At 38.8% G+C, this 15,588-nt stretch overlaps 1 protein-coding gene across 1 annotated transcript; it reads right to left on the bottom strand.

Moving 5' to 3' along the window:
* Positions 1-7,464: 7,464 nt before the first annotated feature.
* On the bottom strand, positions 7,465-8,424 carry LOC309842497 (olfactory receptor 5V1-like; the record flags this gene model as incomplete). The annotated part of the gene is made up of 1 exon (XM_082686700.1): positions 7,465-8,424. One exon carries the CDS (start codon positions 8,422-8,424, stop codon positions 7,465-7,467), a length of 960 nt encoding a protein of 319 aa, XP_082542826.1.
* Between the last annotated feature and the right edge of the window lie 7,164 nt (positions 8,425-15,588).

Raw genomic sequence — 15,588 nt, 5'->3', positions numbered from 1 at the left:
GCGGTGCAGGCACCCTAGGTCCATTTGCCCTGTTTCCTGCAGAGATCTAACTGATAGATCCCACTGAGGCCATGCAGTGTTACAGGAGCTCAGTCCTTTCCTAAGTTTTGCAATCCAAATTATTTCCAGTGGGATAAAAGGCACCCCAAGGTAGAGTCCTTGGGAACTGAAGAAGCCTACTGAGGCCATGCTTCCAGAAAAGTAATGAAGGTCCATTACCAAATCCCCCCTGACTCCTGGGTAGCGTCCCACGCAGGATATGTCAGAGGTTCCTGTGTCAAAAGCGACCGGAGGCGTCCCTCAACAAAAATCACTATTGATCACCGTTTTGCCTTCCCTGGGAAGGCATTCCTGCCGTTAAAGGCCCTGGAGGGGTGCCGGCGTCCCTCCACTTCCCCATCGCATCCTAGGCTGCTGATGGGTGCCTGGTGAATGGACTAAGAAACTGTGCCATGCCAAGCCACTGTCTATCCTGAAGACTGCATACTGTTTTGCCATATTAACCCATGGAAGTACTAGAAAAGTTTGGCAAGGGGAAATTACCCAATTTCATAGCTTTAGGCGGTTTGCAGAAGACACTGACGAGAAACAGTAAAGATTGAAATCCATCATGGTCTATGCGACATTCCAGCACATGTGGTCCTTACAGCCAACTTCCCTAGGAAACGGTCCCCGGTTGCGTTTTAATTCAATCGGGTACTGGTTTCGGCCGGCTCCCAGTGGAGGTCTCGCGGCCAGAAGTGGCTAGACCGGGCATGTGGAGGGGATCACATTAGATCAATCAGGAGGAAACCTCACACGGGAGTCTTAAGATTGGCAGCCGTCCTGGTGACTTAGGTGGCTGTCCCGTGCCCAAGAGAGACAACTTTATACAAGAACAGGAATAGAGTGAGGCCATCAAGTTTCTGGGTCTTATTGCCATTCCGGCCAGGGTACTAGCTTACAGTCAAAAGGCAGACGCTCTCCTCCCCGTGGAGTAGCCACGGGCTAGAGGATTACAGCCTGAGCAATTGACATGCAAGTGTTCCAATAAGACCATACTCCTTGAAAAAGCCCTGGAATGAGAGTACAGGAAAAGGAGAGAAAGTACTCACCAATTTGCACCGAAGCTCAGAGTCCAAATGTAAAGACTCACAAATCTCCTGCCTGGCTCGCCAAAAATGATGAAGTCCCAGAACCTAAGTCAGGTTCGGTGGGGTGAGGAGGTTCGGAGCCGACGACTAAAGAAAGAATTCTTAAGACGTCATTGGTGCAAAATGGTGGTTTATTAAAGCACGGGGACAGGGCCCGTGGGCAGGCAGAGATGCGGCTGCCGCCCCGGGTTGTTAGGAATGGTTGGTTATATACACAGGAGTTGGGTAGGTGAGGACAAAGGGTTGTTCAGAAGGGCTATTGGGATAAAGAAGACTGTCAGGATATGGAAGGCCTGGTTACTATCAAGCCAAGGCCACTTTCCCTCTAATGAGGCACTAACATAAAGACAATTGGGAGTCTCCTGGTGGAATGTTACATTCCTGCTATCAAACGTCCTTGTTAGTGAGATTTAGGTCTTAAAAGAAATTTAACTTTATTTACTTTTCCTTCTACCTCCATCTCCTTCGGTTTTTTTATGGAGGGGAGAATGACGTTAGGGCGTGAGGAACTGAGTTATGTATCTTTGGAAATTGGGCTATTGATAAGGCAACTTCTTTGTTGTAAATCTCAAGGACATTTGTAAACCAAGAGAGACTCCTGCCTTGCAGGACTGTGATCTCTGCAAGATAACCATTTGCTCTTCTTTTAGGGCAGTCAGGGTGCCTGTGAAATGTCACACATATTACCAAGGGGAGTGGGTGGAGAGGGGGTGCAAGGTGCTAGCCCCTGCTCCATTCTCAGCCAGCCTCCTGCTCCCTCATCAGTATTAACCTATCCTAAGGACATCCCCTTCTAGGGGGATGGACATCTTCTAGGATGGTTAACATTTTACATGACTGAAAGCCTCCTTGCCTCCAATATTTATATATACACATAATATATAAATTCCCTTATTTTAGGTTATGTATTTTATTTAATAATTTCAAATTTTTATTTTGAAACAATTATAGATAAGTAATAAATTGCAAGGAAATGTACAGTATTGTCATTACCTTTTTAATGAAAATATATGGGATTTTTAAAAAATTAATTTATTTATTTTCAGAAAAACAGTATTCATTAGTTTTTCACCACACCCAGTACTCCATGCAATCCGTGCCCTCTATAATACCCACCACCTGGTACCCCAACCTCCCACCCCCCCGCCACTTCAAACCCCTTGGATTGTTTTTCAGAGTCCATAGTCTCTCATGATTCACCTCCCCTTCCAATTTACCCCAACTCCCTTCTCCTCTCTAACACCCCTTGTCCTCTGTGATATTTGTTATGCTCCACAAATAATATATGGGATTTTTAATGTTAAAAGTAGTATGTGTTCTCTGAAAAATTTCACGTAAGTCAAAAGTACATAAAAAGTAAATGAAGTATCTTCACCTTCATAAAACACTCTGCTCAACACCACTGTAAACAGTTTGGTGCGTGTTCTTCCAGTCCTTTGTTAAATTGCATACATGATGGCCAAATAAAAGAAGCCAGCTTAACAAACAATCCCAGACTCCCTTCCATCCTTGCATAGCCCTGTCTAAAAGCCCTATGATTGTAACAACAGCCCCAAATATAATAGTAGCTCCTGTTTATGAGTGTACCGGGATGTACTGGGCTGGGTATTTGTACGCATGATCACAACAATCCTATACAGAAAATATTTAGTAGGATTTGCAGGTGAGGAAACTGATACTTAAGTTTGCACAGCTACTTAAGCAAGCCTGGAATTTAACCCAGGTCTATCTAATTCTGAAGGCCATTACTGATGAGGGAGCAGGAGGCTGGCTGAGGACAAAGCAAAAGCTGGCACCTTGTACCCCCTGTCCATCCGCTCCCCCTCAGTAATATGTGTAGCATTCCTCAGGCATCCCTGACCGCCACAAGAAACAAATAGTTAACTTGGAGAAATCACAATCCTACAAGACAGGAGTCTCCCTTGGTTTACAAATGTCCTAGAGATCTACAAACAAAGAAGTTACCTTATCAGTAGCATAATTTCCAGAGGCAAATAACGCAGTTCCTCAAGCCCTAAATAAAGTTAAATTTATTCTAAACCCAAATCTCACTAACAAAGACACTTGATAGCAGAAATGTGAATGGCTTGGCAAGAGACAACATTGATCAAGCCACAAGGCCTCCGGTATCAGGGCACCTTGTAGGCCCTCTTTAGCATATGAAAGCTCCATTGAAACCTCCCTTTCCATCACCTTCCCCCAACTACAGTGTACATAACCTGCCATCTCTCACAACCCAAGGCAGAAGCTCTTTCTGCCCACGGGTCCTGTCCTTGTGCTTTAATAAACCACCATTTTGCACCAAAGATGTCTCAAGAATTCTTTCTTGGTCATCGGCTCCGGACCTCAGCCCACTGAACCTCACCTAGGTTCTAGAACTTCATCAATTACCTTTTCAACTCATGGTCTATAGAGAATGTTTGATGGAATAAAGAGAGAGAGAAAACCAAATAGGGAAAAATATCTATATATTTTTAATTCCCTGAGAATTCAGCCAAATTAACATTAAAGAAACCAAAAAACCAAAAGTTATAAACCAATTTCCTGGAATTCTGCATATAAAAAGAGTCAAATTACTGACTACTTTTCCACCAGTTGTCCCTCTCCTTGGGCGGTCCCAGCATGAGAGCCCTGTGGTGTTCAATGGCTAAGATTTCTCAGCATCCGTTCTGCCTCAAAGATGGTATAGATCAGCATCTCTAAACCACTGCATTTAGTCTGAGGTTTGAGAAGAAGGTGGCTTTATAGGGGCCTCCTTTCCCTAGCCTGTCCCATGGACAATATAAAGCCATTGGTAAAATTTGAGTTTCTTTCTATGAATATGATTGTCAGAATGGAAAAGGGCTGACCTTCACCAATCACCTCTCCAGGAGGGGCACATCAGGTCTTTGACCCCACCATCACAAAGCTTGATACCCCAATGGCATCTGATCCCCCTGCCTACTAAAGCTGAATGGGGAACCAAACCTTGAGACATAAAGTCTGCTCACTAACAACGCAGACTGAAGTCAGTAGAACAGGGGGAAAAAAAAAATCTATCACTTTGGCCCACAGAGAAAAAAGAGGGGACATTTCTGCTGAAATTGGGAGGACATTTAGATCCAGTTATTTGGGTACAAACATCTTCCTGACCTGAGAAAAATAATGGCCTGTGGGGACATAAATGTGGCACCATGACCACTCGGCCTGTGCTGATCTTGACATTCTCCTCTACCATAAGAACAGAGGTCCCATGGAGACCTTGTGGCAGCATTGGATGTTTCCAATCAAACAGCAACAATTCTGCTTCTTCCCTTTCTCAGTCAATAAATCCTCCCAAAAGCAAATGAATGAGAATGAAATTATATAGGAATAACCCTGATTCTATGAGGACTATGGGGAAAGGAAATCATTCACAAACTTTAGGCTCTATTACAGTTAATAAATTGCTTGCAGTATACCTCCCAAACATCAGTCAGTTGCAACATAAAGATAAGAATGTCCAGCTAGTGGGGGCACCTGGATGGCTCAGTGGGTTAAATGGTTGACTCTTGGTTTTGGCTCAGGTCATGATCTCAGGATCCTGAAATTGAGTCCCACATCAGGCTCTGAGCTCATCAGGGAGTCTGCTTGAGATTCTTCCTCTCCATCCCCCTCTGCTCCTCCCCCTGTTCATGCTCTCTCTCAAATATATAAATAAAAACCTTAAATAAAAAGTCCAGCTAGTGAATAAATGTTTCCAAATAGAAGTGTTATGCAAATTTAATTACATTAATTTAAACAAATATTTTGTGTGTGCCTATTATCACATTATAATGCATCATATAAAAATGTCCCTATGCTTTCTCCCTGAAAATTAGTCCTTTATGTCCTGTTTGTGAAAAATAAAGGACTAACACATTGTATTCCATATTATTTACTATAAACAAAATTTTAAATCATATTATTTCATGAAAGAATTCAGGCACCCCTCAGGTTTAGAGTAGATAATGGCTAAAGTAATTCTACTCTGGTACTGTAGAATTCTACTCTGCTATTGTGGAAATTGACATATGAATGGAAAAATATTTAAAATATGTCATTACATAAATGCCATCAAAATGATAATGAAAATATGCACAATATTTTGTAACATGCGCTTAAGAAGTAGATATATCCTGACACAGGGCACAATTTTCTCATTTGTGATGGTAAATAAACTACTTACCATTCACTGTCACAGAGATCCTTTCTGGGGGCACTTTGGTGGCTCAATCAGCTGAATATCCTACTCTTGGCTTCACCTGGGTCATGATCTCAGGGTCGTAAGATTGAGCCCTGAGTCATACTCTGTGTTCAGCATGGAGTCTGCTTCCCCTCTCCCTCTCCTTCTGCCCCTCTTCCCACTTGCTCTCCCTTTCTCTCTCATATAAATCAATCAATCAATCAATCTTAAAGAGAAAGCCTTTCTGGCTTTGTAAGCAGGGCTTGCTGCTCTCTACTCTAGTACCTGGAATGAAAAGGATACTCTCTGGAAAAACAGACTGCCAACTGCTGTGTCTCATGTGAAGGGTGTGCCATTCCAGGAGATGCCTTGAGCATATTCATTGCCTAATGCAGGAGTCAAAAGTTCTTTGATCTCTCAATGAATTCATTTTTATAGAATGGACTTATATAAATGCCTGGGGACCAATCTTTTGAGAATACACATGTCACCTCTAAGCAGCTGTTCTGGAATTCCTCAGAGTGCAAACACAACTCAAGGACAACAGCCTGAATAGAAAGTATAGAAGTGATGAACAATTAATTCTCTCTTGGATTCATTAAAGTTGTGGCAACGATCTTTTCCCAGCATGCAATGAGGAGTTCAACTTCCTTTCTCTTTAGGAACATTGATGAGTAAATTTCAGTACAAGATTTCTATTAGGAAGCTGGAGGTGATAGAAGCTTATGAGATTGGCTTCTCCTCATTACCATCAGGAAGAAGAGAGGGGAGAGGGAAGTGTGGGTGTGAGCTTATCTGGTTGGATTCCATGAAGCATGGAGAGTTTTCCCCTCAGACTTGGTCTCCTTCATACTCTATGCTCTGCCAGTGCATGTATATTGGAGCTATGGTATTAACAACCTACTGTTTTGACACTAAGCCCCTCCTAGTTAGGGCTGTTCACCTGGATATGGTGCTTCCTTTCTTCCCCACCAACATCCTTACATCTTCATGTCCTCAAATTTCTGGCAGTACTCTGATCTGATGATGACATTATTAATATGGAGTTCTAAAGGAGAAAAAAGCAGAGCCATCAAATAGCTCTGTAGGTTATAGTTGGGAAAAAGGTTGTAAGTTTGAAAACCTTGTATTTTACTTCACCAAAATTAAGATTAAAAACATTAGATAGTGTCAAGAGTTAAGTGTTTAAAGTTCAAACACTCCCTTAGCAGCATGAATTTTTCTATACAAGGAGAAGTACAGAAGTAGTGCTTATTAAAGTCCTTAAAACCATTACCCACCAGGGAAATGCAAACCAAAATTGCATTGATATAGTACTTCACACATACTAGGATGGGTGTGCCAAAAAGAACATATAATAATAATGTGTTGGTGAGGAGGTAGAGAAATTAGAATCCTCATATACTGCTCTTAGTAAGGTAAAATGGTGCAATGTTCTGAAAACAACTTGGCTCTTCTTCAGAATGGTAAACATAAGGTTATCATTTGATCCAGCCATTCCACTCATAGGTATAAATTCCATAATGATAAAAATATATGTTCACTTAAAAGTGGTACATAAATGTTTATAGCAATATTACTCATAATAGTCAAAATGTGGAAACAAAAAAATGTATATTAAGAGATGAATGGATAAGTAAAATGTGCATATCCATAAAATGGAAATCATTCAGCAATAAGAATAAATGAAATACCAATACATACTACAAAATGGATGGTATTTGAAAACACCCAAGTGAAAAAAGCCAGATACACAAGGCATACACTGTATGATTTTATTTATATGAAACATGTAGAATAGGGATATCCATAGACACAGAGAGCAGATTAGTGGTTTTCTAGTGCTACTAAAATGGGCAAATACAGGGGGGTGATTTTTTTTTTTTTTAAATATGTGGGTACTGGATTTTTTTTTTTTTTTTTTTTTGGAGCAGTGGTGGATTGTGAAAATGTTCTCATATCATATTGGAGAACACAGGGAATGTTAGATCACAATGTGTGAAATGCTTGGTACAGGGGTAGCTTGTTGTCCTGGTGGAATGGAGCATTACAGTTGTCAGAAGATCCTATATAGACACCACTGTTATAATTCAGCTAAAAGGCCCATGTTTTTATTATGTAAGGAATTTTTCAGAATGAAAACTTTATCTAATTGTTGATCTCCTTAGAGAGCCCACATTCCCTAGTTAACTTCCTCAGGGCACTCTTGACCTCTTTGTTTCTCAGGCTGTATATGATGGGGTTCAACATAGGGGTTATAACACAGAAGAACACAGAAATAAGGATATCCATGTCCAGGTTGTAGCCTATGTTGGTTCTGTCATAATTGAAATTGGCCGCTCCAAAGAAGACCACTACCACGGTAAGGTGGGATGCACAGGTAGAGAAGGCCTTGCTCCTACCCTGAGCAGAGGGAATCCTAAGAATGGCAGAGATGATGAGTATGTAGGACACTCCAGTAAACAGGCAGGGGCTCAGGCCAATGGTGGCACTGGCCACATGGAGCACAGATTCATTCAGAGAGGTGTCTGAGCAGGAGAGCTTCAGGAGCAGTGGAATGTCACAGAGAAAGTGGCTGATTTGGTTGGGTCCACAGAGCGTGAGTGTGGCTGCCAGTACCGTGTGTGTCACAGAATTCACCAGCCCACACAGCCAGGACCCAGTCACCAAAAAAACACAGACCTTCACACTCATGAGGACTGGATATCGAAGAGGGTGGCAAATGGCTACATAGCGGTCATATGCCATAGCAGCCAATAAGACACATTCAGTGCCAGCACATGTCACGAGGAAGAAAATCTGGGAAAGACAGCCCTCGTATGAAATGGTCTTCTTCTCCCGGAAGAAGTTTACCAGCATGACTGGAATGGTGGTGGATGTATAGCAGATGTCTAAGAAACTCAGGTTGCTGAGGAAATAATACATTGGAGTGTGGAGAGCAAGACTGATTCTAGTGGCTGTTATTATGAGCATGTTCCCCGCAAGTGTTGTCAGGTAAATGACTGAGAAAATCAGGAAAAACAAACCCTGTAGTTTGGGGTGGTTGGAAAATCCCAAGAAGATGAATTCTGTTACATCTGTTTGATTGTTCATTTCAAATGGTATCATAGCTACAAAACAATGAGGAAAAAAAGAAAAGCCATAATGAGAATGCACAAAGAGCACCCTAAATTGGCACGTTAACCTATAAGGTTACAATCAAATAATGTTGGATATAGAATGGTCTGGACTGTGGATGGAGGTGTGTAGGAAAGTCTTCAGAGAAATCACAACTTCTCACTCAACAAATCCAGCCAGTTCAGGCCCCGGGACTGCCCATGGATTTATATCACTGTTGGTGGGTGAAAATAAATGGTCAAACCAACATTAAAATGTTGGTCAAATCCAGCAATAAACCAGTAACCTCTTCATTAGAGCAAACTCATGTAGCTTGATCTCATTGTCTTAGTAATATCTGCGATTGTTGCCCTTTCTGGTAAGCATCTCATTTTTCTTTCATTTTTTTCCCCCAAGAAATAACATTCCATTGCAAAATTCTTTTAAATGTAGAAATACAGGGGAACCTGGAATGGCTTAGTCATTAAGCACCTGCCCCCAAGGGTCCTGGAATTGAGCTCTGCATTGTGCTCCTTGCTCAGTGGGAAGCCTGTTTCTCCCTCTCTCTCTGGCTGCTGCTCCCCATGCTTGTGCTCTCTCTCTGTGTCAAATAAATAAAATCTTAAAAAAAAATAAATGTGTAAAGATATAAGTAAAAATCCAGTCACCTGTAGAATCAAAGCCAGTGGTACCTTTTGGTATTCACAATCATAGTAGTGGTTTTTTGTTTTTTGTTTATTTTTTGCAGTTATGTAAATCTTGATCTCTATTTGTTGCTTTAAAATATTAAGAGCACTTGTTATGATAAGCCCTGGATGATGTATGGAATTTTTTTTTTTAAAGATTTTATTTATTTATTTGACAGAGAGAGATCACAAGTAGGCAGAGAGGCAGGCAGAGAGAGAGAGAGGAGGAAGCAGGCTCCCTGCTGAGCAGAGAGCCTGATGCGGGACTCGATCCCAGGACCCTGAGATCATGACCTGAGCCGAAGGCAGCGGCTTAACCCACTGAGCCACCCAGGTGCCCCTGATGTATGGAATTTTTGAACCACTATATTGTACACTTGAAAGTGATAACACTATGTTAATGATACTGGAATTAAAATAAAATATTAGAAGCAAAATTTCCAAAATTAGAAAGGAAGAAGTAAGCTATCTCTATACACAGATGACATGATCCTATGTATACAGAAAATACCCAAGAATCCACAAGAACATTATTAGAGCTCATAAACAAAGTCAGCAAAGTTGCACACACAAATTATCAGTTATGTTTCCATATATTAACAATAAACAATCCACAAAGGAAGTTAGAAAATCCATTCCATTTACAGTAATATCTAGAAGAATTAGGTGCTTACAGTAAAATTAGGTGCTTACAGTAAATCTTACTGAGGAAGTGAAAGGTCTGTATACTAAAAACTACAAAACATTGCTGAAAGAAATTAAAGAAGACAACTAAATAAAAAAGCATCTATGTTCATGAATGAAAGGACTTAATATTGTTAAGATGTTAGTATTATCCAAACTAATGTATAGGTTCAATGCCATCCCTATCAAAATTTCAGTATCCTTTTCCCACAAAAATGGAAAAATCAGTCTTCAAATTCATATTCAGGCAAGGAGCCCTGAATAGAACACCAGGATACAAACACCTGTACAAACACATACAAACACCTGTACAAACACATACAAAACAAAAACTTTCCTTTTATGAAATAGGAAGAATGACTCACCTTTCCTGACTCCAAAACTTACTACAATTCTACAGTAATTAAAACAGTATGTTATTTGCATAAGGATGGACATACAAACCAATGAAATAGAATGGAGAGCCCAGAAATAAATTCTCACATAAAGTCTTACACATATAAAACGATAATCTCACATGTTCAACTTTTGTTGAAAATGACCATTCAATGAGGGAAAAGACAGTCTTTTCAACAAATGGTTCTGAGAAAAGTGGATATCCACATACAAAAGAATAAAGTGCACAAAATTAACTCAAGATGGATCAAAGACCTAAACTTAAGAGCAAAAACTATAAAATTCTCAGGAGAAAACGTTGAAGAAAATCTTTATGCTATTAGTTTTGGCAACTATTTTATGGATATAACACCAAAAATACAGGCAACTAAAGAAAAAAATATAGATAAATTGTACTTCATCAAGATTAAGAAAGTGTCATCAAAATACACTATCAAGAAAACAAACAAACAACCTATAAAACAGAAAATAGTTGCAAATCATATATCTTATAAGGGACTCATATCCAGAATATATAAAAAAAAAACTTCTAGAATTTAACAATAATCAAAAAAGAACTCAATTCTGGGACGCCTGGGTGGCTCAGTTGGTTAAGCAGCTGCCTTCGGCTCAGGTCATGATCCCAGGGTCCTGGGATCGAGTCCCATATCAGGCTCCTTGCTCGGCAGGGAGCCTGCTTCTCCCTCTGCCTCTGCCTGCCTCTCTGTCTGCCTGTGCTCGCTCTCTCTCTCTCCCTCTGTCTCTCACAAATAAATAAATAAAATCTTAAAAAATAAAAGAACTCAATTCAAAAATAAGCAAAGGACTAATAGACATTTCTCCAAAGATAACAAATGGCCAATAAGAACATGAAGAGATGCTTAATACCATTAGTCTTAGAGAAATGCAAATCAAAAGCATGAGCTACCACATTTCACCTATCAGGATGATTATAATGAAGAAAATGGAAAACAAAATGTGTTAATGAGGGTATAAAGAATTTGGAACCCTCAGGAATTGTTGACAGGAATATAAAACGGCACATCTACTATGGGAAGCAGTTGCCAGTTCCTCAAAAAGTTAAACATAGAACTACCATATGACCCAGAAATTCTATTCCTTGGTACATATCCAAAAGAATTGAATGCAGGGACTTGAACAGGTGTTTGTATCCTGGTGTTCATAGCATTATTATTCACAATAGCCAAAAACAACTTAAGTATTCATTGAAGAATGTTAGGATAACATTTTGTGATATATGCTTATAATGGGCTATTATTCAGCCATAAAAAAGAACAAAATTGGGGCACCTGTGTGGTTCAGTGGGTTAAGCCTCTGCCTTCAGCTCAGGTCATGATCCCGGGGTCCTAGAAATGAGCCCCGCATCAGGCTCTCTGCTCAGCGGGGAGCCTGCTTCCCCCTCTCTCTGCCTGCCTCTCTGCCTACTTGTGATCTCTGTCTGTCAAATAAATAAATAAAATCTTAAATAAAATTTAAGATCTTAAATTTAAAATCTTAAATAAAATCTTAAATAAAATTTAATCTCTGTCAAATAAATAAATAAAATCTTAAATAAAATTTTATTTATTTATTTGACAGAGATCACAAGTAGGCAGAGAGGCAGGCAGAGAGAGAGGCAGGCAGAGGCAGAGGGAGCAGAGAGCCTGATGCGGGGCTTGATCCCAGGACTCCGGGATCATGGCCTGAGCCGAAGGCAGAGGCCCTAACCCACTGAGCCACCCAGGCGCCCCAATAAATAAAATCTTTAAAAAAAAAATAAAGGAACAAAATTTTGATATATACTACAACATGAATGGATCTTGAAAATATTATGCTGACATTATGCTAAGCCAGACACAGAAAGGCAAATATATGATTTCACTTACATTATGTGCCAAGATTTAACCTCAATCAAACATTGCATGTTTCCTGAAAAAATAATAATTAATACAATTACTAGCTTTCTGTTAAGTTATCCATTCTGATAGGTTCACAGCCATTCAAGTATGATTTCTGTACCTTTTTCAATCTTGGATGTGAGACATCTTGAGCCAGATATCCTTTCACTTATTAGATGTAGATGGTGGCTAAGTCAGCTGGACTCCTCTGTTTCTCAGTTTGATGACTGCATTCTCAAGAAGTAGCATGACATGATATAAGCAATGTGCCCTGTATGTAATAGATGTTCAATCAACTGTAGTTATCATGGCTATTATTTGTAATCCATACAAAAATATTTTAATATATTTTCTTTGACTGCTTTCAAAATTGTATAAATATGATCACTTTTCAATATAGTCACTACTGATAACCCAGTCCAAGCCACCAATTTCTCTTGCATCAACAACTGCAGCAGACTTCCACTTCCTTCCCCTCCCCGTTCCCATTTAATTTGTCTCCACACAGCAGCAGCAGCCAGAGTGAATTTTTATAATCTAAGCTAAATTATGCCACTCCTAAACTCAAAACCTTCCAAAGTTTTTCCATTTCACTTATTTGAAATCTAAAGATCACACTTTGGCCTACGAAATCTATGGGATGTGGCCTCTGACTGCCTTTCTGATATTACTTCCCACTGTTCTTCCCTTTTGCTCACTTAGCTTGAGCTACACAGAGCTGCTTTCTGTTTTTAACAACACCAAACACCTTCCCATTTCGAGGGCTTGTACTTGCTATTTCCTTTGCCAGAAACATTTTCCCTCCAGATATTTGCTTGTTCTATCTCCTATTTTCACTGAGGTTTTTCCTGAACTGTTACAGTCTCAGGGATACTTTTTCTAACAATTCTATTTAAAATAGAAGTCACATCACTTTTTATCCCCTTACTTTGCTTTACCTCTTTTTGTGATACTTATGCTACACTTGGCATGAAATTATTGATATATTCACTTCTGTTTGTAGTATAAGTTCTATGAGGCCAGAGGCTCAGTTTTGGTCATTTTCTATCCCTAATACCTAAGAGAGAGCCTAGCATACAGCTTATGCTCAATAAATATTTGTTGAATGAATAAATATATCTATGTTTTAGGTGACTATGGAATTTATTATATTTCCTGTGAGAAAATCTAGTCTAATTCTTTTCCATTTTGCCTACTTATGCTTAATTATTGTTCCATATATCTCTCTCCTGACCTGTGAATATCAACCCATCATGCCAATCAATCTACTTTAATCTTTAGAGTACAAAACTCTACACATTGGGAATAATTAACATCTTACTCTATATTGGCTTTTTTTTTTTTTAACAATTTTATTTATTTATTTGACAGACAGAGATCACAAGCAGGCAGAGAGGCAGATAGAAAGAGAGGAAGGGAAGCAGGCTCCCTGCTGAGCAGAGATTCCCAATGCAGGTCTCAATCCCATGACTCTGGGATCAAGACCTGAGCCGAAGGCAGAGGCTTTAACCCACTGAGCCACCCAGGCACCCCTCTATATTGGCTTTTATATAATAAATTATCCTCATTAGTAAGAAAGCAAACATAAAACCTAGCTTATTTTTATTTTTCTCATATAAGTTATCAATTACAGCAAAAGCTATCTTGTTAGAACCCCAATTGATATGTTACTTGATTAACTTTTAAATGTGCCCCAAATTTGTCTCTCCAAATTACTGAAGAGACAGAAGGATTTACCAAATTATTTAATCAGCAATCTTGATCTCTTAACCTGAAGGGCAGCCTCCCTACAAACATGTTCAATCACATTAAACTGGAAATCATATTCTCAGATGCTGTCTTGTTGAAAGCAGTGATCTCTCTAAACCCTAAAATATCTCTAGCCCTCTCTACCTTAAAATCCTGCACTGGCCTACATTCTCTATCAAATGAAGTTCAAATTATTTTACATGGGTTCAGAAAGAAATCCAGATTTGCCAAGTTTTGAAATGTACCATTTTGGGGGCTTTCTTTTTTTATGTAAAAATATTTTATTTTGGTAAATTTTCTAGCAACATGATTATGTGAATAGATTTCTAAGGCTACCACCCAAGGCTGTAGAAAAGGCTTTTGTAAACCACAGCTTTGAAGCTTGTTCCAAATGCAGTAATGATGGATATAGCATACTACACTAGTCAAGTTGTGAGCTCTAGAGTTAGATTTCTTAGGATCAAAACTCACTTTTGTCATCCTTTAGTTATGAGATTTTGGGCAAGTTACTTAGTCTCTGCTTAATATTTTCATGACTAAAATAAGGATTGAAATAAAAGGGCTCATGTCTGAAATAGAATAATAAAAAATTCAAAATATAAGTGGGCAAATATAGCATCTAAAAAATAATTTTAAAAGACTCTAACCATTTAGAAAAAAATAATAGCATGCATTAGAGAGCTTATAACATAGATAGAAATGAAATATATAACAGTAACAACACAAAGGTTGGATGAGAACATGATAAAATTTTGTATTTTTCTTGCAACATATATTGTCATAAAATATTAATTCAAGGTAGACTATATTAAGTAAATAATGTATAATAAAATACATAGACTAAGCACTAAAAACTAATACAAAGTATATCCAAAAACTGACAGATGAAATGAAATAAAACAAAAATAAAAATTCAATCCAAAAGAAGGCACCAGGGGGTAGATGGGACAAATGGAAAACAAATATTAGACTTAATTCAACCATATTAGTAATACCAGGAAATATAAATAAACTAAATATTCCAATAAAAAGAGATTGTTAGACTGGTTTTAAAAATAAACCAACTATACCCCTTTTCAAGAACTGTACTTTACATGTAAGATCTTGGATATGTTAAATAAAAGGATGGGAACAAATACAGAATTTAAAAGAAAACATTAAATAAGTTGATGTGTATGCTTTAAGATAGATTGCCAAAAGTAAAAAGGAATGTTTATAATAATAAAAGGGTCCATTTATCAAGAAGAGATAAACAATCTGAGGGTTTTGGAGGGGCAGAGGGTGGAAAGTTGGGTGAGCCTGGGAAGTTGGGTGAACCTGATGGAGGGCACGTATTGCATGGAGCTCTGGATGTGGTGCATAAACAATGAATTCTGGTACACTGAAAATAAATTAAAAAAATAAAAAATAATTAAAAATTAAGAAAATATAATAATTATAAAAGCATCTAATAACAAGGGCATGTGGGTGGCTCTTTCATTAAGCATCTGCCTTTGACTCAGGTCATGATCTCAGGGTCCTGGGATCAAGCTCCGCATTGGGCTCCCTGCTCAACAGAAAGCCTGCTTCTCCCTCTCCCACGTCCCCTGCTTATGTTCCCTCTCTGGCTGTGACTCTCTCTCTCAAATAAATAATAAAATCTTTTTTTTTTTTTAAAGCATCTAATAACATAACCAAAATATTGACAACAGAGTTGGGCAAGTTCACAGTCACAATTGAAGATTTTAATACTCTTCTCTCATTACAAATGATAGAATAAGTAAACAAAAAATTCAGTAATATAA

This window comes from Mustela nivalis, assembly GCF_964662115.1.
Source record: "Mustela nivalis genome assembly, chromosome: 10".
Classification (NCBI taxonomy): domain Eukaryota; kingdom Metazoa; phylum Chordata; class Mammalia; order Carnivora; family Mustelidae; genus Mustela; species Mustela nivalis.
The sequence above is the reverse complement of the archived record's forward strand: the minus strand, read 5'-3'. Positions and strand labels throughout refer to the sequence as shown.